This window comes from Sturnira hondurensis, unplaced genomic scaffold (assembly GCF_014824575.4).
Source record: "Sturnira hondurensis isolate 20B ecotype Veracruz unplaced genomic scaffold, ASM1482457v3 Scaffold0015509, whole genome shotgun sequence".
NCBI lineage: Eukaryota > Metazoa > Chordata > Mammalia > Chiroptera > Phyllostomidae > Sturnira > Sturnira hondurensis.
This window is the reverse complement of record NW_028088140.1, coordinates 7,884,358-7,910,803: the sequence shown is the minus strand read 5'-3', so window position 1 is coordinate 7,910,803 and position 26,446 is coordinate 7,884,358. Positions and strand designations below refer to the sequence as shown.

Genomic DNA, 26,446 nt, shown 5'->3' with positions numbered 1-26,446 from the left:
TTTATTCTACATTTTGGTTCAACACATACATTCATTTATAGAAGGTTTCATGCATGATGCACACTGATATTTTTTTTATCTATTCTACGGTGCTCTGTTCCATTCCATTTCATCTTATTGTTATTTAAAAAATCTGATTGGAAAGTAAAGACTCTAGAATGGTCCCTAGCAGAGTGCAACGAGCAGTCTGAGAAACGTCACTGTAATATTACGGCATAACGATGTTTCCAGTCCAGCTTTCCCTCCGCCTTTCCCTGTTTATTGTAGCCATCGCTATTTTCATTTGAAATGAGTACAGTTGAATATGTTAGTGTTAAGAATATTATCCCATTTCCAATCATAACAACTGTTTAAATATTTCTAAGGTGTTGTCTTGGGGAAAACAATAAGACAAATGAAAGATTATGATACTTAGATAAGAGGAGATATAAGTATCAGGTAAACAGTTTGCCTGTATGTCTGCCTGTTTGTCCCCAGCCCATAATTACTTATTGAGCACGTCTTAGGTACCAGCACCAAGAGCTAGACACTTGACAAGGATCTGGTATGCAGCAGCAAAAACAAACGTGGTTTTTGTCTTCAAAGGATGACTAATGGGGGAAACTGACATTACACAAATAAAATGCTATTTCTAAGTGTTTGTAGTACATACCAGCTACTGCTAGAAATAGGATTATTGTACCATACTAAGTATATTTCCAAATGAAATATACTTTACCATGTGGAAGAAGACACTCTCAAATATATGAATGTATGGCCAGGAAATAACATAGGCACTGTCAGGGTCTAGGGTTATATATGAAACACAATGTACTTAGGCCATAAGGTACCATACAAATTATGAATTATGAAAAGTCCTCTATACTATTATTGTACCTTGTACATGCTTCTACTACTGCATATATCACTCTGTACAGTATTGTTTTATTTACAGATTAGTTTCTCTAGAATATAAGCTCCATATGGGCAGTTATTGTTTTTATTTCTTGCTTAGAGAATGCTTAGTATTTAAGATGTATTCAACTGATGTTTACTGAACTAAAGGAAACCAACTTAAAGAAATAAGAGATAGTACTTGGGGTCTTTAGGTATATACATCTAAAACACTTATAAGGCTAAGTTCTAGGGGAGAAATCCCTATTTTAAACCATCCAATTAATCCCCCTCTCAATCCATATAAAATGTGTGATGTTTTTAAAAAATAAAACCGTCTTAAATTTTCATTGGTAACTTGAAAATATCTACAACTAAAAAAGCTCAACTTTACAATAAACACAAATTATTATTAACAATAAACTTCCATCTAATAAGAATAATGCATGATTAATACCTGAGAGAGCTGTTGTTTGGATTTTTTAGGTCTTGATGAAGTTTTATCACCCATTCCTGATACTCTTGCTTTTGGATGGCAGTTGATTGTTTTAATTCATTTGACCATTTATTTTCTAAATCCTAAAAAGAGTACATTGACTAAATAATTTTTTTACAAAAATAAGTAAGTAAAAAAGAATAACTGCATATCTAAAAGTCATTGTATTTCACTTACTTGCTGGGATTCAAAATGCTGAGCAGCCAGTGAATTTACGTCTCGATCTGTCAGTGATTTTCCCAATTCCTGCATTACTTTTTCCATTTCAATACCTTGTCTAAAACATAAATTAGAAGATCATATATATTCATCAGAATCTAAAGGTATACAAATACTCCAGATTCATTGCACAATCTCTGCGAAGTGAAAATAAAATTTTTATTTTATAGGAATATATTCAAGAATGGCAACTACCTGGAGAACATTAGAAGTGGAGATGTGGAAATTATAATGATAACTTCATATAATTTAATGTAAATGTCATTTGTGCAGCTAAATTTTAATCTAAATTTAAGGCATAAAGGAAAGCAGTCAAAATCTAGGTCATCTTTCAATTTCCATAGCTAATATTTAAAAGTCCAGACCCCTTTTCATCTGCACATTTCCTCAAAGAAGACACTCTGCAATTCCAGCTTAAATACATTTTCTATTTATTTGTACACAAGTTAAAGTAACGTCAACCTTTGGAAGTTAGTTTATATTATAACCATAAGCCACCTATTAGGTTCTAAGAATTGAAACTGATATTGAATTACAAGTTCTCCTTACAGAGAAATATGAAACACTTCTAAAGATATGTTTTAGTCTTATCTTCTTCACTTATCCAAATACATAATGTACAGAAATTAAAAATGGTTTTCCCTGCAGGCGAAGCTAATCAACGGTATTATGAGTTCACATAATGGTTCTGTGCAGGAGAGAGATGGACAGCGATTAGATGGGCACAGGGCGCCTCTGCAGGGCTGGGGATACTTTATTCCTTGAGCTGGGTGATGATTACATGGGTGTAATTACGTTGTGGAAGTTTAGTGAGCTGTACGCCTGCAGTCTCTTGCCCATTCTATAACGTTATATTTTAATAAATAAGTTCATTAAAATTTTCAAATCAAAAAATTATCTTCTAATATAAATGTGTTAAAAAGTTTGTTCTGAAACCCATTTCAAAAAAACCTGGAAAGAGTGAAACAGACACCAACTAAATAATTTTGTATTATTCTAGTTAAGTAAACTGCTCTTAGAAAAAAGTTTATACTTCTTTATAACAACTGATTAAGATAATTACATGTATACGATAAATGAAACTCATTCATATATTATACATTTACACACTTCTATATACACCTTCTACTATTAAACATTCAATGCCATTCAGTCCCCACTTAGTTCTAATGGAGTGGGGACTACACTGTTATATTAACTACTAGAGATCAGGAGATTATGCTGGCAAGTAAGATTTTTATTTAAAACAGAAATAACTTCTAAATATTTATAAAACAAACTTCCATATGAATATATCAATATTTTATATTACACATGTTCCCTCTAGTGGATAAAAAATATCACTGCCATTTTGAAGTTGTAAAACATAACTTGAATATGGTTTGCCCAAACCAGTTAATTTCCAGTGAGGAAAAAGAGGACTAATACGTAAGAACTCAACAAATAAAATTTCGTGAACATTTATTTTACCCTAAATGTATGTCAGAAACACAAGCAGCTAATGACATACAGGGTGGGGCAAAAGTAGGTTTACAGTTGTTTGTATGGCAAATAATACAATAATTAACAAATAATACAAGAATAAAGTGGCGTACTCACAACTGTGAACTTACTTTTGTCTCACCCTGTATTAATAACACAGTATATATTTTCTATGGTTAAGATCAAAGGAATGTTATTATATTTCTACTATGTATTGGCTCAGTATGTCAGGCATGATAATTCTGATAACCTATATATATATACCTTGAATGCACTTTGGAAAAAAAATTGTTATAACTGCATTGATGCTGTGTTTAGAAACTGTCTTTTAAAGATATACAGTGAAATTAAAATAAAAGAAATAGGAAAATGTGTCTCTTCTGCTCATAAATTGGATAAATGAATTAAGCACCAAAATTTTGGGTGAAATTCTACAGATACCACTGAATTCCAACTTACTTTAAATATACTGTTCACCTTTGCAATATTATGGACTTTAAGAGGAACATAGCTTATTTTTCCTTTTCAAGCAAACAGTGTGGTTATGTGAAAGATAAACTACAAAACTGTTTTTAAAACAAATGTATTCAAATATTGTCTATGTTTAGAAAAAGAAAAAAAAGCAAAGCCCCATCAAGAAGTTTAGCTAAGGACATTTCAAAAAATAACACAAACCAAAACAAACCCTTATTAAAAACTATTCCATGATAGAAAAAATGTGTACTTTTCCAGTAAATGCAGAAAATTGGTAAGTTAATCAGTTTCTCGAGAGGCGATCAGTCACAGAACACTGATGGCCACCTGTGTAATTTTCTGGGAGGTGCAGTGAGCAGGCAGCAAAGTGGCCACAATTCACAGCAGTTCCCCAGCTTGAATAAAAGGACTAGTAAAGGCTGTTGATACGAACTATAAATGGCCATGTTGGGCATTTTTTTAATATACCTAAATAGGCAGAATGACTCTAATCTTTATTTTGTTGTTTTAAGAATATATTCAACATTTTATTGGCTACATAAGAGAGAACTAGAAAAAAATCAAATTTTTGTCTCCCCCGTGGACATAGCTTCAACTACTTACCTGGTGGCAACTACCCATACTGTAAGTATCCCATATAGAAAAAAAAATAAACTGCCTCAAAAGAGCTTATCAGTAAACCCAAATTCCAAACCCAAATAAAGAGTGACAAATGTCACAAAACATCATGTTCTTTTTGGACACAGAGAAAGTTCTAATATCTTACTGGATATGAGAATCAAAGGTTCAGAGGAATGGAATTATTGTGGAAGTTTACAAATCTATGCAATAGAAGAAGAATGCTAATCTGCTACACAAAGGACAGTAGCCCATAGGAAAAGTGATTATATCCATTTGCTTATGGTTTTTAAGTTTTCTTAATTATGACAATCCTCAAAATAACATATTTTTCTCATTTTGCTAGCCCCAAAGTTTTCTTATGTGGAGCTAATGAAGGACAGAAGCAAACCAGTATATCATTTTAAATTTACTTATTTGGGACTGATTTCATAATATGTAATTTGTTCCTAATATAATTTCTCAATCAGAGAAATTTTACATCAGCCACACTAAAAAAATTATCTCAATGCCATCTATACCTAAAGTCTTAAGTAAATGTTTTTTAAGGCAATAAATGTTATTAGAATCAGCTAAATCAAAATGGATTATCTAGAAGAAGTTTGTCCTGATTTATTACTACAATTATGGAATTACCAGGAAGCAGTCTGGAAAGTCATGGTTTAAAATAAGTAATGTTAGCAATTTTTTACCTTACTCTGAAGAAAAAAAATGGACCATAAAAACAGTCTGCATACTGTATTAGGTAATCCATACAAAATTAACTCAGATCTACTTAAAACTTCTTTCCATATGTGTTTTTTTCCCATAATGTAAATAAGTTTACAAAATGAACTGAAAGAGACTATGGACTTAGCCAGAGCCGGGTTTTAAATAGGTTCCAAACAGGGAGGCAGTACGGTACAGTCCTTAAGTGGTTTAGAGTCAGAAGTTTCCTGGCTCCAAATCCCAGCAAGTCTTTAGACATATTTAAGCCTCAGTTTCCTCTTCTGCACAATGGGTATAATAGTAGGGTTGTAGTAAGGATCAAATGAAATAGGCCATCTGTTAAGAACTGCATGTTTGTATCCTCTCCAAATTCATGTTGAAACCCTAAGATCCTAATGTGATAGTATTTGAAGGTAGGGCTTTTGGGAGGTAATTAGTTTAGAAAGTTGAAGTCCTTGTAATGGAATTAGTGCTTAGAGGAAGAGATGCGGGAGCACTTTTTCTAGAAGAGACATAGTAGGAACATACACTGAGGAAAGGCCATGTGACCACACATCAAGAAGGTACAGTGTCTCTAAGCCAGGAGAGAGAAGTAAATTTCTGTTTTTTTTTTACGCTACCTAGTCTATGGTATTTTGCTATAGCAGCTGAGCTAAGACAGCATTTAAAGCACTTTGTACAGTGCCTGGAACAAAGCAAATTTTCATCAGTAGTAAGCTATTCCGCTTTTTGAAAAAACATTATTGTTTTTAAATTTTTTATTTAATTTTGATTGAATTTTATTTTATTTTAATTGTTGTTCAAGTATAGTTTTCTGCCTTTTACCCCCATCCCAACCCACCCCTAGCCCTCCCCACCTCCCTCCCATTTCCATGCCCCCCTCCCTTGTTATTGTCCATGTGTCCTTCATACTTGTTCCTACAAACCCTTCCCCTTTTCCCTTGAAATTCCCTCCCTTCTCCCCTCTGGTCACTGTCAGCCTGTTCTCAGTCTCAGTTTCTCTTATGAAAAAGAAGAATATGTAAAGTGCCATAATTTATTTAGGTAAATCACTTGAGAAGTTTTATAAACCTATGAGGATTTCCTAGTTGAAATTACAGATGTAAACACACAAAAATAATTAATTTCTAATATTAAGAACTTTTCCTATTTTATTCATAACAAAACAAAAACAAGTTTTGCAGGCCACCTATTTGACAATGTAACATTTATTATGAAAATGCAAGAAGTTTGAAATACCTCTCTCGTAATTTTTTCAGCTCCACATCTCTTTCACCAATCAGTTCTGAGATACTAACAAAGTAATTATGTTCCAAATTTAGGAGCGTTTCAGAGGCAGGGGAATGGATTAGGTCATGGTACACATCTGCAAAATCTTCATCCCAGCTTGGTTCTTCAGGCCTTGCATGCTCTAATGTGGTCTGCAAATGATACACAGACATTTTAAAATTACGATGTAGGATTTTATTTAATACATTATTAGAAAAGTATATTATGATTTTATTTTTCTAACTCAGACAAGGACAGAAGGACCCTCTATTTATTTATGTGTATATATTGGTTATCTGGGATGATCTGAGTACACACAAAAAAATTAAAAAGTGTAAACTAAGTTGTTAATATAGGTTACCTGGAGGCAGGATAGGGAGGGGCTAATGTGCAGGGAGAGACAGGAAGTATCGATGGTGGGGCTAAGTGTGCTATAATCCAATTTCTGTAAAATAGCACATACATACACGAAGGGAAGATCAACGACATGCTATGATAGCTATTTCAGGACAGTGGGACCGCTGACATCCTTTGCTTTCTTTATATTATAAAGCCTTGTATAATAGAATAATTTGCATGTATTAATCACATAATTAGAAAAAGTTTTCATTATTAAGAAATATATTGTTAAAATGTTTTGTAAGCTATCCATTTAGAAAATGAGGTTACCTATGTAGTCTAAAGTATGGCGATGCAATAACTTTGAAAACCCAATTCATACATAGAATTTTATATCAAGATAAATATATGTAATTTTCTTATTTTGATCCTTTCTAGTATTCTGCTTTCTTCTTAAAATGTAAGCACGCTTATAGGTACTTGAAAACAGCAGCTATCAAATGATAAAGCAACTGAGCAAACACTGATAAAAACAGAAACCCAGAGATAGGCAAAACAGAATACCCTCAGCACAACACACAAATCCACCCAGGCAGGTACAAAGTCCTGTCCCACAGACATGTCATGTATTGGCACATCAGACAGACACAGTACTTTACAAGTGAGGAAACGAATATGCCGAGAAGTCCCTTGTCAAGGATCTAACAGCAAAAGTAGAAATAACAAAAAGATTTCAATGTTTTCCATTACTGATCTTTGTAGACACACAATTGTAAAAAAAAGAAAAATCTGAATGCTTCCCTTTTCTTGCCAAAGAAAAAACTAAACACCGTAATCTATAATAGCAGCCCCCAAGCTTTTTTCCACCAGGGACCAGTTCACTCGTTTGACCACCACTCAGCCCTACTGTGTGGCTTACTTCCTAAGAGGCCATGGATCTGGCCTATAACCTTACTGCAGCAATAATTTACTTTAAAAAGAAAACAAATGGATAAATCACAGCAACAGGTATTTTGAATGTGGTCAATTAGTAGGTGAACTTTCCCTCTGGTTTTCTTTCAATCAACTTGGCAGATCAGGAGGGAAGGGTTTAAGATGATGTGCTCAATCTAGAACACCTACTATACGTCTCTGAAAACCTGAAACCACACTTTGATAGCTGCTCCGTATCTTCAGACCTGGTACTGCTCTAGGAATTATAACCAGCCCATGTGACTTAAACTTGGTTAAAAATTCATGTCAGGCTCAGGCTAAATTTTGTAGGAAGGAGTGAGTGCAAGATCATAGAGATTTGCCTGGAGTACATAACACCAGACATGCAATGCACTACTAGTCATATCAGCTAGCTCATAATTTGCAGCATCAATTGAAAACTCAGCCTATAGCAAGCTTTAGAATAGGTGGAAACTTCCTACATGAGAAGTACTATTTAAATAGTTTTCCCTTGACCTAACCCTTCCATTGCCTCAGGAGAGATATGAGAAAGGGGACTGTGAAAGCTGAGAGAATGTGGCACTGAGTGAAGGCCTGCTGAGAGAAAAGTATTCAATGTCCAGGCTATTATTTCTTTACCTCCACATTCTGTCAATAAAGCTCAGCTTCTCTGAGCTCAAATCATTAGGCATCCCTTATCTTTAGCAGCCACGGTTACCTAACAACCTACCTGTCCCTCACCCTCATTCACATATTTCTCTGACCCACATCCTGTCACCAGCCCTGATCACTCGGATGTCTCATGGGTAACCCATCCTATGCCTTGCCTTCCTTCGTCTCTGAATTCTTTAGTAAGTCTTCTACTCCACCTCAGTCACCCATTCTATATCATTACTAAGAACAATTCAACCTCAAAAATTCAAACATTTGGTTTCTGAGTTTAACCTCCAACTAAGACCTCATTCAGTTACTCCCAGGCTATTGTTTCCTCAACCTCATCAGGACCTCTACTCCACAGGCCCTTCTACTTTCTCTCTCTCTCTCTCTTTTTTTTATCAGCCATTAGATCCTGCCTAACTTCACTTTCTTCCCTTTGTAGTTTACATTCCATGGTCCAGCATTCAACCACTGTCTTGTCAAAATCCTCAACTCCCCTGACAGATATTCTTTCTCTTGCTCACCTAATAAAATTCTAAACCTTACAACCAGGCTGTAGAGCTGCAGCAGAAAAATTACAAAAACTCTAAAGTTTATGGTGGCAGACTGGTGTGACTCTAACCCTTCCCTGATGCCTGGCAGTCTACCTTCCTCTGGTTAGTTCTCTTCTCAAACATCCAGCTGTCTCATTAGTCCTCCACCTCGTCTGAAAACATCGCCGGTCTTTATTAGTTCTCCATAAAGTAGAAGCAGTTAGAAGAAAATATCTTCAACTTCTGCTATCAAAGTACTAACATTTTCTTCACTTATATCCACCCTTTCTGCTATAGTGAAAGAAGTGTCCCTCCTCCCAGTAAAGACTAATTCTCTACTTGAGTTCTGGATTCTATCCCTTCTAGTCTTCATCTCTACCATCCTAAAAAAAACAAATCTCTGACCATGTATTCCCATTTTGAAAGTGCCTCATCCTTCTCTATATAGCCCTTGAGTTATCTTTACTCATTCTATTTCCATACTCCCACACATTCTTAAAGTCAATGAAATCTAATTTCTGCCCCCACCAATCCACTGAAACTGATCTTTCTGCAGATAAGATAACTTGGTAAACCCATAGATAATGTTATTGAGTCTTTTCCTTGCTTGGAGTTCTCTGCAGCATTTAAAGCTGTTGACTATTCCCTCCTTCTTGGTGCCTTTTTCTTAACTTTCATGAAACTATAATCTTTTACCTTCTCTCTACATCTTTGGACAGGTCCTCTTTTTCCTTTGCAGGTCCTTCTTCCTCTGTTTATCCCTTAAATGCTAGTGTCTGTTCATTTGTTTGTACATTCATTCATTCCCTTTTTTTTGGGGGGGGGGCTATTCATCTATCCTATCTATCCAACACACACCAAAGCCCTATTATTTGCAGGCTCTGTGCTAAATACCAGAGCTATAACAGACAAAGAGACAATTACAGGTAGATAGCCACAAGTAAGTCAATACACACTTATAATACAGGGTTTTCTCAGGATTCTTTCCAGGCATCTAATCTTCTCATTTCACATAAACACCCTGCACAATTTTGTTCATTCTAACTTCAGAATTCATCTGTGTATGAATGACTTCCACACCCATGTCTCCAGTCTAATTATCTTTCCTGACTGCCAGATCTATATATTTAAGGCCTTATGAGACATCTTTACTTAGGTGTCTCATAGGCACTTCATAATCAATAGGTGTAAAACTGAAGCCACCACTTTTATGCCAAAACTTGCCTCTCCTCAAATGAGCAGAGACCCCATTCCACCATCTACCCAGTAGTCTGAAACAGAAATCTAGGCCAAGTGATCTTTTATCATTTAAGTTTCAGCTTGAATGTTACATCCTTAGAGGACAGTTTGCTAAACCCATATCAATTAGCCTGGCACTTCCCAGTTCTCTCTGTTGGAACCATATTTATTTCCTTATAACAATAACATGTTTACAATTATACATTAGTCATGTGCTTGTGTAGTAACTTTCTTCTTCACTATCAGTAGGTAAGAATAAGAACCAAATTTGTTCTGTTGATACACCCCTAATGCATAGCACAGAACCCACATACAGTATTTGCTGAATAAGTAAATATATGAATAAAAAGCATTTATTACCTTTTTATCCCCACTACTACTATCTAGACTAAGATTTCATCATTTCTTCCCTAAAACTGTAAGTCATCTAACTTATTCCAAATTTCTCCCTTCCAAGATATTCTTCACACTAAACTGATTCTTCCAAAATGTAAACACGATCTTGTCACTCCTCCGCTAAACTCCTTCAAAGCTGCTCATCACCATCAGAATAAAGACAAAATTTAAGATGCCTTGCAAGACTCTTTTCTAGCCATTCTGAACTTCTTTCCATTTTTCTAATGTGCCACAGGCTCTCTCATCTCCAGGCCTTATATATGTTACACCCTCTGTCTAGGATATTCTCTCTCTGTTCCTCCACCATACACCTTTCACCCACCTATTTCCAACCATCTTTCAGGTCTTAACTAAATTTCCCTGTCCTCTGGGAAGCTTTCCCAAAGTCCTGTAGACTAGCATATGTGTACCAGCTTTGTGCTCGCATAGGACCCTGTAGTCCCCCTCTCACAGCACGTACCTCACTGCACTGAAGAGAATTTGAATAATGTCTCCCTGTTAGACTGTATACTCTGTGAAGGTGAGAACTGTGTCTATTTGGTTTTTGTTATACTCCAGGTGCCTAATACAATATTTGATATGTAACTGATGCTCAATATCCATTTGTTGAATCAATGAATGCAAAGAGAACTAAGTACTGAAATGGAAGACAGGGCACCACCAAAAACAAATAGCAAATTTCACAATTTTGACAATGATTCCTCTGTTTGCCTTTCCTTACCGATCAGAGTTTATTTCTCATTATTTAAAAAAAGAAGAAATCTAATGTAATAACAAATGATATAGGAGTGATTAGAAGAAACAGTATAATTAGATTTTTAGGGACCAGAAGCAGAAAAAGGCAAGTAATAGATCCTCTGAAAGTAGACAAGAAAAGGAAATGCAGAAGAAAATAGCATTACTCTACAGGGTAGGAATTAACAGTCACATATACTCTAGTAAACTATCAAACCCTCCTTATACCGCCCTGGCTGGAATGGCTTAGTGAAATGAGTGCCAGCCTGTGAACCAAGGGGCCACCGGTTCCATTCCTAGTCTGGGCCACGTGTCTGGGTTGTGGGCCAGGTCCCCAGTGGGGGATGCGTGAGAGGCAACCACACACTGATGTTTCTCTCCTTCTCTTTCTCTCTCCCTTACCCTCTCTAAAAATAAATAAATAAAACCTTTAAAAAAAACTTCCTTATACCATAAAACATATCCACTAAAGCCCAGCTCTGTGTAGGAGGGTCGCTGGTCCTCTTTAATTAAAAATCCTTATGTAACAGCAGCATATTCAGCACATCTCTACAGTGATGGGACAGACAGGCCTCCCTCTGTAGCAGTGCCTCATGTATCATTGTATAAAGGTATAATCACTTACATTTATAAGGATGATCTGGGGTCAACAGGAAGTTAGAACTGAATTTGATATACCATGCTTATGAAAACAAGAAAATGTGTTCTACATTTTTTAAAGATCTTTATCAAAAAGTAGTTAAAATAAAAGTTTCATGATTTAAGTATGTTACATCTGAAATATCTAGTAAATCCATTTATACAAAATGGAGCTCATTCCCTTATAACCCTAGGCAACTGGTATCACTACAAACATGGTTACCTCACCTCTTTACTAAGGCTCCTTGTTTGCTCCCAGGTGACTAAAGTGCCGTCTACGTGCTGGTTGCAGAGAAGCCTTAGCACTCTCGTCTTATCAACGGCTGTGTTCTGCTTCTACTATCAGAATCTACTGCTGGTTATACTTTGATTTTTCTAATCTCCACAATCCCGAGGCTTCTAATCTCTTGCAGGCCGTTTTGCAATTTGCTACAGAGCTCCCTTTTCTTTTTTAATTTCTTCCTTTTTAGTCACTAACTCCCATATTTCTGAAGTTTGTATTGAGCGGCTTGGCTTTTACATTATAATTTTCACAGCCAGTGAGAACTCAAACATATCCAGTGGGTATAGCAATACTTGGTTCTTGTCATTTACTTTCCTGTCAATATTTCCTTTTTTACTATTAAAAATCACTTCTTTGCCTTTTTTTTCTTCTTAATTCTTTAAAGATGAATAAGCTACTATAGTTCTAACCCTGGCACTGCTAGAAATCTGAACTCTACGAAAAGTGCTATGTACTTACTGAATGTGTAGAGTGTAGACTAGAGTACTTGCTCAATTGATACTGATGATTTTTAATTCATGATAAATCTGTACTCTTGTGATTAAATTAATAAGTATAAAGTGTTATTATTTTGTTAGATATATGTTACTATTGTTACTATTGTTAGGGTCATTAATTTGAAAGATAGTCAAATTCCTATTTTTAGAATGGCTAAAGCACAAAAGTAAAACCATAAATTTAGTATATATGGTAATCATTTTTTATAATTAAAAAAAACAAGGAAGCATTTATTGAGCTAGAATTCAGGAAGTTCTCTCTTTGGTTACATAAAATCAAGGATGGGAGAGGTTCTGCTTCCAGATTTTATATTAAAACAAGCAATCCTGGAGGAGAAACTGCTTTCTTCAAAAATTCCTTCTTGACCACTCCTTCTTCTCCCAACTTCTTTAAATGACCCCACAGTACTTTACCCTAGTCCTAACACCAACTGCACAGTGTTGCAACAGTCTGTGGATTTCTTTGTCTTCCTACTAGACTGTATGCTTCCAGAAGGCAAAGATTTAGCCTCAGCAACATACCTCATTCATTTTAGAGGCACAAAAATATTGGCTGAATAAATTTAGTGAAATTATTCTTTTAATACATCTTATAGCTTTCTTTCTTTGTATCAGGAGAAAGATTAGGTTTCTTTAAATTGTAATTATCACAGACATATCTTTTTTAATAAAACAATTATGTTTTTAGAATTTAAAATAATATGTATAAGTAGTGTTATCTTTTATATAAACTAGGAAACCTTTCTGGCAAAGACCAAACTGCTTAGAATGACAAATGTGATCCCATAAAACTGATTTCTTTTTTATTCTTACAGACTGAGTTGCTTAAAGTAGAATGTAATTCACTCATTACAGCTTGCAAATATTAAAATTATTTGTTTGTTTATATAGTGCTATATCTCCCTCTCTAACTAAAACATAAATTTCTTTTGTGTTTGTCTTGTTCACTATTTTATACCCAACACCTAATATAGTATTGGGCATATAAAAGGTTCTCAAAGTACTATATTTCATCAATTCTAAGATACATATTTTTCCATATTACAACTCTCCAAAAATCAGAATATATCTTATATTTGATAGCATCTTGGCATTCTATCACAGTTTAAAGGTGAAGGCATTCTTAGTAGTAAATAAAATAATGGTGTGCTATGATAATGGCTTCTTAGACTTTATGAAATAAGGTATAATATTTTAATAGAAAAATGGTGATATTACATAACTATATAACAACAGTGAAGGTAAGTGAGAGGACAAAGTAAACCAGATTAAAATAAGCTACTACTGCTAGTGTAGGGTTGCTACATAAAACACAGGTCACCAAGTTAAATTAAAATTTCAGATAAAAAAATGAATAAATGTTTACTATAAATATGATCCATAGAATATATGGAATTTTATTGTTTAACTGAAATTCTAATTTAACTGGTGTCCTGTTAAATCTGGCAACCCTATGCTGGTTACAGATACAAAAGTAGCCTCTTGTTTTATAAAGGCATTACGTAAATTACTGAGTCTTAGGTACTCACCCTGATATAAAAGGAAGTATTTAAGCATCAATATATATTGTATGTTATGGAATAAATTTTTGTAATTAGAAAAAAAGGATTCTCCAACTGTTTCAGTATTATCTTAGCAATTTAAAAATCCTCATCGGATTCTCCAACTGTTTCAGTATTATCTTAGCAATTTAAAAATCCTCATCAAAGTTCAAAATATTCTTGAAATTTACAATCTGATCTATTTTCTTACCTCAGCATAAGCTTTGGCCCACATACTTGCCAGTTGATGTAAATCTACTTCACCTGACTTCACAGCTTCCAGAGATGCTTCAGCCTCTCTATCATAATCTCGGAGGGATTCTTCTTCTATAAACTGGCTCAGAGCTTCTTTTAATTCTGTAACAGGATCAAGAAATGCCATCATCAGCAAAATCCAGAGAATATTTTACCTGATTAAGCATTCCAATGTGAAATTTTATTACATCAAGCTTATCCCCTTAATAAAATGTCTAAATAAAAGCTTAAGGGATCATTTAACTAATTCACAACCATTTTTCTTTACTATTACAGGTTACTGCTTGAAGAATAATCAGAATTCTTAACTCTTATGCATAACTTTAATATAATTTGTTAATTTCTTAAGCCTGATGCTTCGGTTTGAAACTGAGTAGGTAAAGTCACATATAGAACCCTTCTATAGATTTTGAGGGTTTGAAGGTTATTGTATTTAAATGAAATAGTTTCCTATACATGTATTGCTATACTGTTTGATTTTGAAGAAATTAAATTAGTATATTAAAACTGATTTAATTCAGATTCTCTGTAATTCTACTTGTAGAGACAAAAGTTAGAGGCTGACATAATAGAAAAAGCACTGAGAAAGAAGTCAGGGTACTTGTGTTCCTGTGTTGGCTATGTCTACAATGTCACATTAGACCAGTGCTTCTCAGTCTTTAGCATGCATCAGAATTCCCTAGAGGGCTTTCTGAACTAGCATGCTACCCCCAGAGTTTCTGATTGAGCAACAACAGCGTGGGGCTCAAGAACATGCAATTCTAACAAGTTTCCAGGTGATGTTATTGCTTCTGATCAGGGAACAAATATTGAGAACCAATGCCGAAGACAAATAATTTAACCTCTTTACATACAGATTTCCGCATTTGTACAATGATATTGTGCTAGAAAGTTTCTAGGTTTCCTTGAGCTCTGTCTACAATCCAACACATTCTCAATTTAAACTTTCTTTTCCCCTCTGTGAGGTATATTATAGACTTTTTAAATGGTTTAATACAGATGAGATTATGGAAGTAATTTAGGTAAGCAAAAATTATTCAAAATTTTGTATTCTTTCTCTCCCATGACAGCTCAGGAATTGAGGACCAGATCATTAAAGGGACCATGCACCTAGCAATATAATTCTATAATTCTAATAAGTGATAGCTGAAATGCCTTATGAATCCATCCAACTAAATTAAGATGTTAAAAGTTTTACTCCAAACTTTGTAACTAATTTTTCATTAATAACTTAATTTTTATACTAACTTGCCTTATAAACAACTACAACGGTTATAGGAAAAACATTACAAAAAACAAAGGTCTGGGGAACATTTTTGTTCTTAAAAGAAGTTAAACACTTTACATTTATGGCTCTTTCCAATGCTTCTTAGGTTCATGCTTTCTAACATGAAACTGTTAATGATGGAGACTCTAGAAAAATAAGAAAGTGGTATTAAAAAACATCATTCTCACCTTTTTCTATAAAGCATGGTAAACTGTGCAGCAGCATCAGACGTCCATGTAAATCACTGGCATTCTCTTGAACAGGAAATTTGAGGGGCACCCTCAGTTCTAAGCATTGACCTCCTATTTTGAATTTATACACAAATTCCCTTTCTCTGTTGCAGAATCTTTCTCTATTCTTCTTCATCTTCTTTCGCAGGATCTCTACAGAACTAACAAAAGAATAAGTAGCAGGGTTTATGTCCATCAAAAATATGATGTACCTAAGACTATGTTCTGCCATTCAGAGATTTTATTTGAGTGACTGAGCCAATTATTCTAGTTTTCCTACTTTTATCCCTGCATTTTCATCTTCATGAGGAAAATGAAGTGCTTCTTTTTAAAATGAAAAGTTTAAGGTTTATTAAAGAAAAAAATGTGCCCATACAGAACTTTGCATTCCTAGGTAGGGGGGTCTCAAGAACAGGATAAGAACATGGAGAAAAGAGCAGAGAGGATTCTTAGGAAGACATGCATGAGTGGGCAGATAATAGAATCTGTGAAACAGTTGGTGACTATAACGTCAAAGTAACAGATCAGGGACCAAGAAGCTATCTTGGAGATGTTATGTTGTATGAGATCAGACTGGAGTTAGAGGGAAGGGAAATGGGTGGGCTTTGGAAAGATTTCCATATGGGAAAAAGATACACAGAAAAAAGAAAGTACAAAATATTCCACAAGGCATGCTATTCAGACAAAATATCCTGCAAGGATGTTGTTCAGAAAGAAGAAAATCTAGTCAAAAAGAGTAAGAATCAGTATCAAGTAAAGGTTTATTTATCAGCCTCCTTCCAATGTCTAGGCTTTTTCCTCATCAAAGTAGTTCTTACACTATTCTGAATCAGAACAAGACAGGACAGTGAACCCATAGTAATCTTTCCAAAGTAGATACCTGATCGTGTTATTCATCTGCTCAAACACTTTTATAACAATCCATTGGTCTCAGGATAAAAGTCAATTTACAATGCCTCTGCTTAAATCTCCATGGTTTTTTTTCAGCACCTGCACCTCTCCTCCCCAAAGCACAAATTTGCAAACTTTATTTTCCAGCCATATTGAACTCCTTTCAATACTAAACCTCTTTTCCCACTCCCAACCTTTCTGAATGGTCTTCCTTTGCCTAGAATACTTATTGCTCTTTTTTCTTGGCTAAATGCTTTTGGTAAATAATAACCATTAGCTTTCGTTTCAATAGGCTCAACACTTAGACGTATGTTTCAACAAATTTATTATTTAGTTCTCTCTCCCCGCATTTTCTTTTTTAAAAGCAGGGGTGAAATCAAAGAATGATTCCCATGCAAGAATGGGATGGGAGGACGAGAGCAGGACCAAACTTACACCGCCAACAGTGGAAATTCTAAGGGCAGACTGCGAGACTACGAAGCTCCAGCAGAGGAGGAGGCAGCCGCTCTATCACCGGGTTGCATTCTGAAGGGGCATCGTGGCTCTCCGTTTTAGACTCACCTCTCCAACTCCCGAAATCTGAGGGATCCGCACAATCAGAAGTGTCAATAGCCGCCGCAAAGGGAACTACGGCTGACTTATCCGCTGGTTTTTACAGCCAGCAAATCCGCTTCCGCCGATTCGCCATCCTTTCCTTTCCCAGCACCACGTAGAAAATTCTTCGATCTAAGTGCCTCCTTGTTTCATCCTGTCTCAACTTAATCATTTAAAGTGTAAGAAGGGGTATTTCTACTGTTGTGATTTTCAGAGTACTCACAAAAGCCACCCTTGTGACGAAAGTGTAGCGGCAAACTACAAACTCGACTCTAATAGAACGGAAACGGAAGGGCAATGAATTGGGAAGGGCGTGAACAGCTGAAGTCTTCTGAGGACGCAGGCGCGTTCGTAAGGATGGCTGGTAATCATTGGAGGACTGTTGTCAGGGGGCGGGGAGCTGTGCCTTTGGGTTTGGGCGGGAATTGAAACCGCCTGTGTTGCCTACAAGAACGTTATAGTTCTAAATATTCAGCTTTGAGGGTAACCATGGTTCGGCCAGTGAGGTGAGTAGTTCAGGACACACGGCGGGGATGGGGAGAAAGAGCAGAAAAACGCTGTAGGCATCTTCACCTACACACGACTAAGAGGAAAGGGCCGAGTAGAACCGAGGGTAGCAATAGTAGAGTGGTGGGGTGGACGGTTACCGGGAAACTCTCCAGCCTCCGGGCCCCCCACTGCGCCCGTTTTCCATCTCCTTGCCTCCCTTCGCAGCTGTTGCCGTTTCTTGTACCCACCCCTCTCACATGATAACATTCCAACAGCCCTTTGCATTTCACCGAGTTCCTACTTGTGTGCTATTTCATTTGTTCATTACTATAGTTCTTTGATATGGCAGTTTAGGTATCCCTGTACTATCGAGTTAAACTTCGAGGCATAAAGACCAGTTTACCTGGGGCATAAAACTAGTGAGTGGCAGGATAATACTCAAACCTAAGTAAACCTGGCTCCAGATTCTCTGTGCTTTCCATTATACTATTTGAAACGGTTCCTCTATTTAACCACAGTCGAGGCCCAGGGTCCGCCATTCATTTAGTAAAGTTATGAAATGTATTTACTTTTATACACTAGGTGCAGAAAGTTACATTCTGACCAAGAGGTGAGGTAACGGGGCCAAAAATAAACACTGCAATGTGAGAGAGAGTGAGGGGGAAAGCTCTAATTTAAATAGGATATTTAGGATGTGTCTCTTTGAGCAGATAACCCCTGAGCTGAGGCATGAATAACAAGAAGAAGATAGCCAATGAAAATCTGGGGCAATCCAGGGAACAAGAGCCAAAGCTTGACCTGAACTTGACCGTATTTGAGGGACAGCAGGAAGGCCACTAAAGCTGTAGCATTCACTAGCAGTGGGGAGCATTGTAGGGGATTAGGTCAGAGGAATAGGTAGGGCCTTGCAGGATTTAGAAACAGTTTGGATTTTATTTTAAGTGCAGTGGGAAGTCGACAGAGAGTTTTAAGTAGAGGAGAGAAATCTAACTTTGGTTTTATAAAGATGACTGGCTACTGGTAGAAAATGAGTGGGACACCTGGTAACCAGAAGGGGAGCAGAAAAATCATTTAGGAGGCTATTATATCATTGGACACTGGTTGGGTTGGGGTGTTACTGTGGACATGGAATGGGACAGATGAATTTGGAATATTTTGGAGTTACTGCTCACAGAGTTTGCTGATGAAGTAAATGTGAGGGTAAGGGGAAAAATAATCACATGACTTGATATTTGCACTAGCTGAGCTGGGGAGGATCAAGAAAAGGAACAAGTTCAGGAGGTGGGGCGAGGATTGAGAGTTCTGTTTAGAATGCGCGAAATTTGAATGTAAGAGTGGTGAAAACGTGATCCCTTTGCCTGGAATACCAGCTGTCATCATATGATTTGCACGCACTTTCAGGTCCCTGAGACCTTCTCAGGAGGTCCATGAGGTCAAAACTATTTTCATAATACTGTCATTACTTGCTGTTTTTAATTTTCTGTTGCTTTCATTGCAGTAGTGATCAAATGGTTGGTACCTTTGTACAAGTCAAGGCAGTGGCACTAAACTGTAGGAGTAATTGTTGTATTCTTACTGCTACACACTCAGAGTAAAAATTTAAAAAATAAATAGGAAGTGCCAGTTTCACTAAAAAATGTGCTTGATGAAGCAGTACGAATTATATTGTCATAGTTTAACCATCAAACATACTTTTTTAAGAGTTGATTTTATTTTACTATTATTTAATCTCAGGATTTACAAAGGGGTTTCTATATTCAGCTCTCAAATTCCTTAATTCCTCAAATTCCTTCCAAAGAGTAGGACAGTAACAAGAATATGCTTCGTTTGAATATTCTGTATGAGGAAACGAGAGCACTACTACAGTTGTTGTCTTAAGGAAACACACTTGTGAGTTGTGAACTGAACTAGCCTCTTTTTCATGGAAAACCATTTTTTCTTGAAAGAACAACTAACATACTAGATTATTCACACTTGGGAATTTGGCAGAAGACAGAAAACTAGAATACCATTTCATTTAGTGCCTAGAGGAAGGAGGAAGGAAATTATTTTTTTCACCTTTGCATAAATGAAAAACTTCTGTCTTGGTCATAGGAATAAGAAACCAGTCAATTACTCACAGTTGGAGGACTCCGATGATGATGGTACGTAGTTTGTCTTAAAGATTTGGAAATTGTTTCCTCAGAAATGTGTGTGCATATGCGTATGTGTGTATATATAATGTTGAATGTACTACCCAATTGCATATGACCTAGGTCTAGAAAAATAATTTTCTAAGCACTTGGGATAATTATGCTGATAATTACACTGACAAGAATTATGTAGATGAAATTGGAGGGCCAGGTAAAGTAGGTCTATAGGTCCCTATACCTCAAAGTGAGTTCGACTCCTTTGGAGTAGAGACTGCTTTTTTTCCTTTCTTTCACATTATTATACAGAATATAATGTGAAATCTTGATTAATTGTGCAATAAAACAAGACCTTAAAGTTAGGCTGCAGTTATATCCTATTCAGTTACATGTTCAGTTACTTGTCTCTGCTATAAAGGGAACTTTGGTGAAAAAGTTTGAGAAATATGGGGTTAAGTTATGTTATCTTTGAAAAAGGTTTTGTATTTCTCAGCCACCAGAGCTTTTTTGAGTCAAATACTTAAACTAACTCTGAGGTTTGAACGAATGCTGTTTTGTCTTGGCACAGCCTTAAATGGGTGTTAAGACTTAGGAGAAAATAATATGGAATATAATTTTTAGCCTTTTATCACTTCATCAATCTCACACGAAATATTTATAAATTACCAGTTGTATTCTAGACATCATGGGGTAGACATGGAGACAAGTCACAAGTTATTAATATATGAGGAAGCATAATACATACAACATGTATTAGTATGTGATTAAAACTACAGGTAACCTGAAAGCATACATGTGTCCTGTGTGAGTTTAAAAGCTACAGCAGCAGTTTTATGTTGAGTGTCTACAGAGATATATCAGCTTTTTAGTGAATTGATTTTGGATAGATTGATATCTAAGTAAATAAAGGCCATTAAAACAAAATTAAATGTGAGAATAAAAACAATATATCAACAATATTTTCTAAATTGTGAAAAATAATTTGCTTAACCTCATAACTTGAACACACACCATAATGAATTTTAACTGCTAAGAAAATAATTTTATTAATTTCTTACTTAGAAAAAGCAATTTTATGTATTTTATTTTTAATTCACACATGAATAGATGATTTTGTTTCTGCAACTGGACCTTTAAATAAGAAATCCAGAACAACACCAAAGGAGTTAAAACTAGAGAGGCCAAAACCTAAATTAAAGAATCTCCAGAAAGAAGACATCCCGTTACAAGAGAAAATTCCCCAAAAAAGGTGAGAGGTAAGACTTAAGTAAATATATGATATCATATGTGTTAATTTAAAAGACAAACAGCTCTGGCTGGATGGTTCAGTTGGTTGGAGCGTCATCCCTTACACCAAAAAAGTTGTGAGTTTGATCCCTGGTCAGGGTAAGTATGGGAGGCAGCCAATGGATGTCTCTCTCACTCTCTTTCTCTCTCTCTCACTCTCTTTCTCTCCCCCTTTCTCCCTTCTTTCCTTCCTCCCTCTCTCCCCTCCTTCTCTGTCTAAAAAAAAATCAATAAACATATCCTTGGGTGAGGATTTAAAATAAACAAATAAATAAAAAGAGAAACAGATTCAAACTTTTGGTTTAAATGTGTGCTCAAGTAGAGTCATAGGTATATGGTACAGCCTATATGGTACAACCTTATAGGAGAACATCTCTTATAGAAGACGGTACATCTCTTATAGGAGAACAGGGTTGTACCATTTATCCCCTCTGAAAAAAGAAAGTCGTAAATATGTCAGGAAATGTCCATTTAAATATTAAGGCAATTATACTTATAAAGTTTTGAAATTATAGCTTACTTTTACAGGACCCTGTCCTTGTCTCTCTGAGGCCCTCAAGTCTTACAAGGCTATTACTTAAAAATTACATTTGTAAGGAAATTTAATAAAGCTTAAAAACATGTATTTTCTACAAATAAGATATTTCCTCTTTATATTGTTAAGACTTGCCAGCAGTGAGAAAATCCTGCCATTTCTAGACTAATCCTGGAATTCCATCAGTTAGCACCAAGAGGGAAGATAGGGTGAGCAAGTCTTGAGAGGCACAAAACTTGCAATATGGAGAGGAGATGGACAGAAGAGTATTGACAAGTGGAACATGGGGCATGTGATGGTTTACTACTACAAGTATGAGAAAAGTTAATTAACAGTGAGACTCTGCCCTGGCTGGTGTGCCTCAGTGGGCTGAACGCTGGCCTGTGGATCAAAAGGTTGGCACTTGGAATCCTGGTCAGGACACTTGCCTGGGTTGCAGGCCAGATCCCCAGTTGGCAACCGATCAGTGTATCTCCTGCACATTGATGTTTCTCTCCCTCTCTTTATCTCTCCCACCTCTCTAAAAATAAGTAAATAAAATACATTTTTTTGAAAGTCACTTAACTCATTCTCTTTACTTTTCTTCCTCTCAATTTTTGTTTCTGTTTTTGAGCTTCTTGGACTACACTTTAAATATAGTGGGGGGAAAAAACAACCCACAAAATGGGCGAAAATATTTGCATATCATATAATCAATGAGGGATTTGTATTTAGAATATTTAAAGAACTCTTACAACTCAACAATGAAAAGAATAATGACCCAATTGAAAAATAGAGCAAAAGATTTGAGTAAATATTTCTCCAAAAAAGAGATATGCAAATGGCTAATAAGCACATGAAAAGATGCTCAACATCCTTAGCTGTCAGGGAAATGCAAATCAAAAACCACAGTGAGATAATATGTCATACCCACTAGAATGACCATGATTAAAAAAGATAGATAATAACAAGTGTTAAGAAAGATCTGGAGAAATTAGAACCTTCATACATTGTGGCTAGGAGTGTAAAGTGGTGCACCTACATAAGAATACAGAGTAGTTCTTCAAAATGTTAAACAGAGAGGTATGATTCAGCCTAGACATGAAGGGGGACCAGAAAAAAAACCACCCCGGAGTTATCTTTTGGAGTGCAGACCCCTTGTAGTACAGGCTTCTTTCACTAGGTGAGTGTTCTAGAAACCCATCTGTATCAGTGTACCAGCTGCTTGTTGTGAGAGGCTGAGTGCAACTTCAGTGACTTTTTTGAAGACTCAATGTTTGTCCATTTCATGTTGGGTGATTTACGAGTGCACCTGCTCACACTACACTGAGGGTTCAGTAGTTTTTGACCCAAAACAACATGTCCCCTCTGTGCCCCACCCTTCCCATTTACCTGATCTTTCCACAGGCAACTTCATTTTGCTGATGTGGAACAGGTGAAACAAAAAAAATGGCAGAAGCACTAAAAGGCATCAAAATACATGAGTTCAAAACTGTTTAAGCAGTGAAAAAACCATCTTTATAGGTGTATTACATCAAGTTGAGAATATTTTCAAGGTGACTGAAGTATAAACATGTAAGAATAAATACACAATTTTTTATAAATTTCAGTTTTGGGGGGGACGCCCCTTGTATATCCAAGAGAAATGAAAATCCAGGTCCACACAAAACCCGTGGGTGAATGTAGCAGCGTTATTCAGAAGAGCCAAAAAAATGGAAGCATCCAAATGTCTTTTCAACTGATGAAAAGATAACATGGTATATATCCATGCAGTGGAAGACTATTTAGTGACAAAGTGAAGTACTGGTATATACTACAGCATAGATGAACCTTGAAAATATGCTGATGGAAAGAAGGTAGGTACAAAAGGCCACGTGTTTTGTGATCCCAGTAATACAAAGTGTCCACAATAGTCTAAGTCCATAGAAACAGAAAGATTAGTGGTTGCCAGATGCTATGTAGTGGTTAATGGGGAGTGAATGCTTATGGATACAGGGTTTCTTTTTGGGGGTGATTATACAGGTTTCAGGTGCATAATTCTATAACATCATCCACATTGTTTACCACCCCAAGTCAAGTCTTCACCTGTCACCATTTACCCTCCCCCATACCCTCCATCATTGCCCCCCTCCTGCACCTCACCTTGGCAGTCACCATACTGCTGTTATTGTCCATGAGTTTTTTCTTTCACTCAGCTCCCTCCTCCCCTCCCCCACACACAGTCCCCCCAACCCCAACAGCTGTCAGTCTGTTCTCTATCTATGAGACTGTCACATGAGACTCACTCTTTTTCTTGTTAGTTCAGTTTGTTCATTAAATTCCACATATGACTGAGATCATGTAGTATTTGTCTTTCTCTGACTGGCTTATTTCACTTCTCTCAAGTTCCATCTGTGCTGATGCAAAGGGTAAGATTTCTTACTGCCAAGTAGTATTCCATTGTGTAAATGTAGCACAGCTTTTTTTTTTTAAAAGATTTTATTTATTTATTTTTAGAGGGGAAGGAGAGAGGGAGAGAAACATCAATGTATGGTTGCCTTTTGTGCATCCCCTGCTGGGAAATGGCCTGCAACCCAGGCATGTGCCCTGATTGGGAATCGAACCGAAATCCTCTGGTTCCCAGGCTTGTGCTCAATCCACTGAGCTACACCAGCCAGGGCTGTAGCACAGCTTTTTTTATCCATTCATCTACTAATGGACACTTGGCTGCTTCTGAATCTTAACTACTATAAATAATGTTGTAATGAACATAGAGGGGCATATGTTCTTTTGAAATAGCATTGTGGGTTTCCTCAGATAAATTCCTGGGAATGGTATCTTGAGTATCTTGAGCAGTCCCATTTTCAATTTTTGGAGATAACTCCACACTACTTCACACAGTAGCTGCAGAAGTCTGCATTCCCACCACAGTGCACAAATGTTCCCCTTTTCTCCACATCCTCACCACTTGTTGTTTGTTGATTTATTGATAATGGCCATTCTGACAGGTATAAGATGATATCTCATGGTAGTTTTAATTCCCATTTCTCTGATGATTAGTGACATTGAGCATCTTTTCATATGTCTACCGGCCATATGTATGTCCTCTTTAGAGAAGTGTCTATTCAGGTCTTTTGCCCATTTTTAATTGAATTGTTTGTTTTTTGAGTCATAAATTCTCTATAAATTTTGGATATTAACTTTTCAGATGCATTATTGGCGAATATGTTCTCCCATTCAGTGGGTTGTCTTTTCATTTTCTTGATTTCCTTTGCTGTGCAAAAACGTTTTAGATTGATACAGCCCCATTTCTTTTTTTTTTCTTTTTGTTTCCCTTGCCCAAGGAGATGTAGCAGGGAAAAACATACCTCTATGAGACATGTCTGAGACTTTACTGCCTATATTTTACGATAGGATTTTTATGGCTTGAAGTCTAATATTTACTTCTTTAATACATTTTGAGTTTATTCTTCTGTTTGCTGTAAGAAGGTGGTCTAGTTTTATTTTTTTGCATGTGTCTGTCCTGTGTTCCCAACACCATTTATTGAATGGACTGTCTTTACTTCATTATATGTTTTTTGTTGTCTCTGTCAAATATTAATTGATTGTAAAATCATGAGTTTATTTCTACACTTTCTACTCTGTTCCATTGATCTGTATGTCTGTTTTTAGCACCGTAAAAATAAAAAATAAATCATTCAAGGTACATCTCACTATTTCCTCCTTTTTGCAACCTTTCCTTATCTGTTTTTGATTTCGTCTTACATACCATAGCACTTTTCACCACCTTGAGTAGGAGACATAATAATTTCCTTATGTGGGATAATTGTTAGTATGTCCTACACTGCTCATTAATTGAAGACTCCTTGATGGTATTTTTGTGTCCTATCCAGTGCAGCACCCCATACACAGTAAGTACTTGGAAAAATATTTGTTAAAGTCTAGATTGGGAGGAACAGATGTAAACATTTTTTTAATTAAATGTAAAACCTATGATAGCTGCCTGAGGAGGTGTGGGTAAAATCAAGCATGACTCTAAGTGGAGGTGATCTTTGAGCCAGGTCTTTATTCTGGGTTGAGCAGGTGCTTCCCACCTGGGTAGAACAGGCGGTGAGGACAAACGTTACAGTGAACAGAAATAGTAAGTGCAGCAGCACGTGCTGCTCCTGTTTCAAATCTCTTACATGAGCTATATAACACGACACTGTGGCATTTTAGATGTCGTACTTAAAGGTCAACTATAATTATGATTATTGTTTAAAAAACATTTTTGTGAGGTTAGCAGCTCTTAAATAGTAATTCAGGAAATTCTCACATTTTCCTGTTTAGTTGAGATTAATCATTTAAAAAACTCATTACTATTGTGTGTCTCCTCTAGGATGGCTCTAGATGACAAGCTCTACCAGAGAGACTTAGAAGTTGCACTGGCATTATCAGTGAAGGAAATTCCAACAGTAACCACTGATTTGGAGGACTCTCAAGGTAAAAGTAACTTTATTTTCTATATATTTATCTCTGTAACCTTCTCATTGCTTTTCTAATCATTTCTTGGGATGAGCTTTCACAGAGGAAAATACAATACTTTGGACCATAAATTGTGCAATTTGAACAGGGTATAATTAGATTCAGTTGTTTATTCTGTTGCACAAATCTCATACATACATACATACATACATACATATGTACAACTCTGCTTAACACCCAAAGTAAACTTGAGGACATGGGCTATGAGCTTCGATGTCCAAATTGCATTCTTGTACACAATGAAAATTACATTTTTTGATCAAATGAATTGATCTATACAACCTTAACAGTCTACCTCTTTCTCTCAAAATTCAAATTAGTTAAACATGACCTAATGATGATAATTTTTATTATTT

The 26,446-nt window shown here is 36.1% G+C and overlaps 2 protein-coding genes across 6 annotated transcripts in view; one reads left to right on the top strand and one right to left on the bottom strand.

The window, feature by feature from the left end:
* The window catches only part of FERRY3 (FERRY endosomal RAB5 effector complex subunit 3), a 66,102-nt gene extending 48,688 nt beyond the window's left edge, over positions 1-17,414 (bottom strand). Inside the window, exons 1-6 of one of the 2 annotated variants that reach the window (XM_037064702.1) lie at positions 17,136-17,414; positions 15,642-15,844; positions 14,143-14,288; positions 6,110-6,291; positions 1,547-1,646; positions 1,331-1,452 (exon numbers count right to left, since the gene is read on the bottom strand). In XM_037064702.1, coding sequence (XP_036920597.1) covers positions 1,331-1,452; positions 1,547-1,646; positions 6,110-6,291; positions 14,143-14,288; positions 15,642-15,819 — 728 coding nt within the window. In that variant the 5' untranslated portion in view covers positions 15,820-15,844; positions 17,136-17,414. Of the gene's footprint in view, positions 1-1,330; positions 1,453-1,546; positions 1,647-6,109; positions 6,292-14,142; positions 14,289-15,641; positions 15,845-17,135 lie in introns of those variants that run through there. The other variant, XM_037064703.1, reaches the window with a different exon arrangement.
* A 108-nt stretch (positions 17,415-17,522) lies between these two features.
* RAD51AP1 (RAD51 associated protein 1) overlaps positions 17,523-26,446 on the top strand; it is a 32,665-nt gene continuing 23,741 nt past the window's right edge. For 3 of the 4 annotated variants that reach the window (XM_037064699.1, XM_037064701.1, XM_037064697.1), the window contains exons 1-3: positions 19,726-19,801; positions 20,894-21,035; positions 25,945-26,048. In XM_037064699.1, coding sequence (XP_036920594.1) covers positions 19,726-19,801; positions 20,894-21,035; positions 25,945-26,048 — 322 coding nt within the window. Of the gene's footprint in view, positions 17,675-19,725; positions 19,802-20,893; positions 21,036-25,944; positions 26,049-26,446 lie in introns of those variants that run through there. The other variant, XM_037064698.1, reaches the window with a different exon arrangement.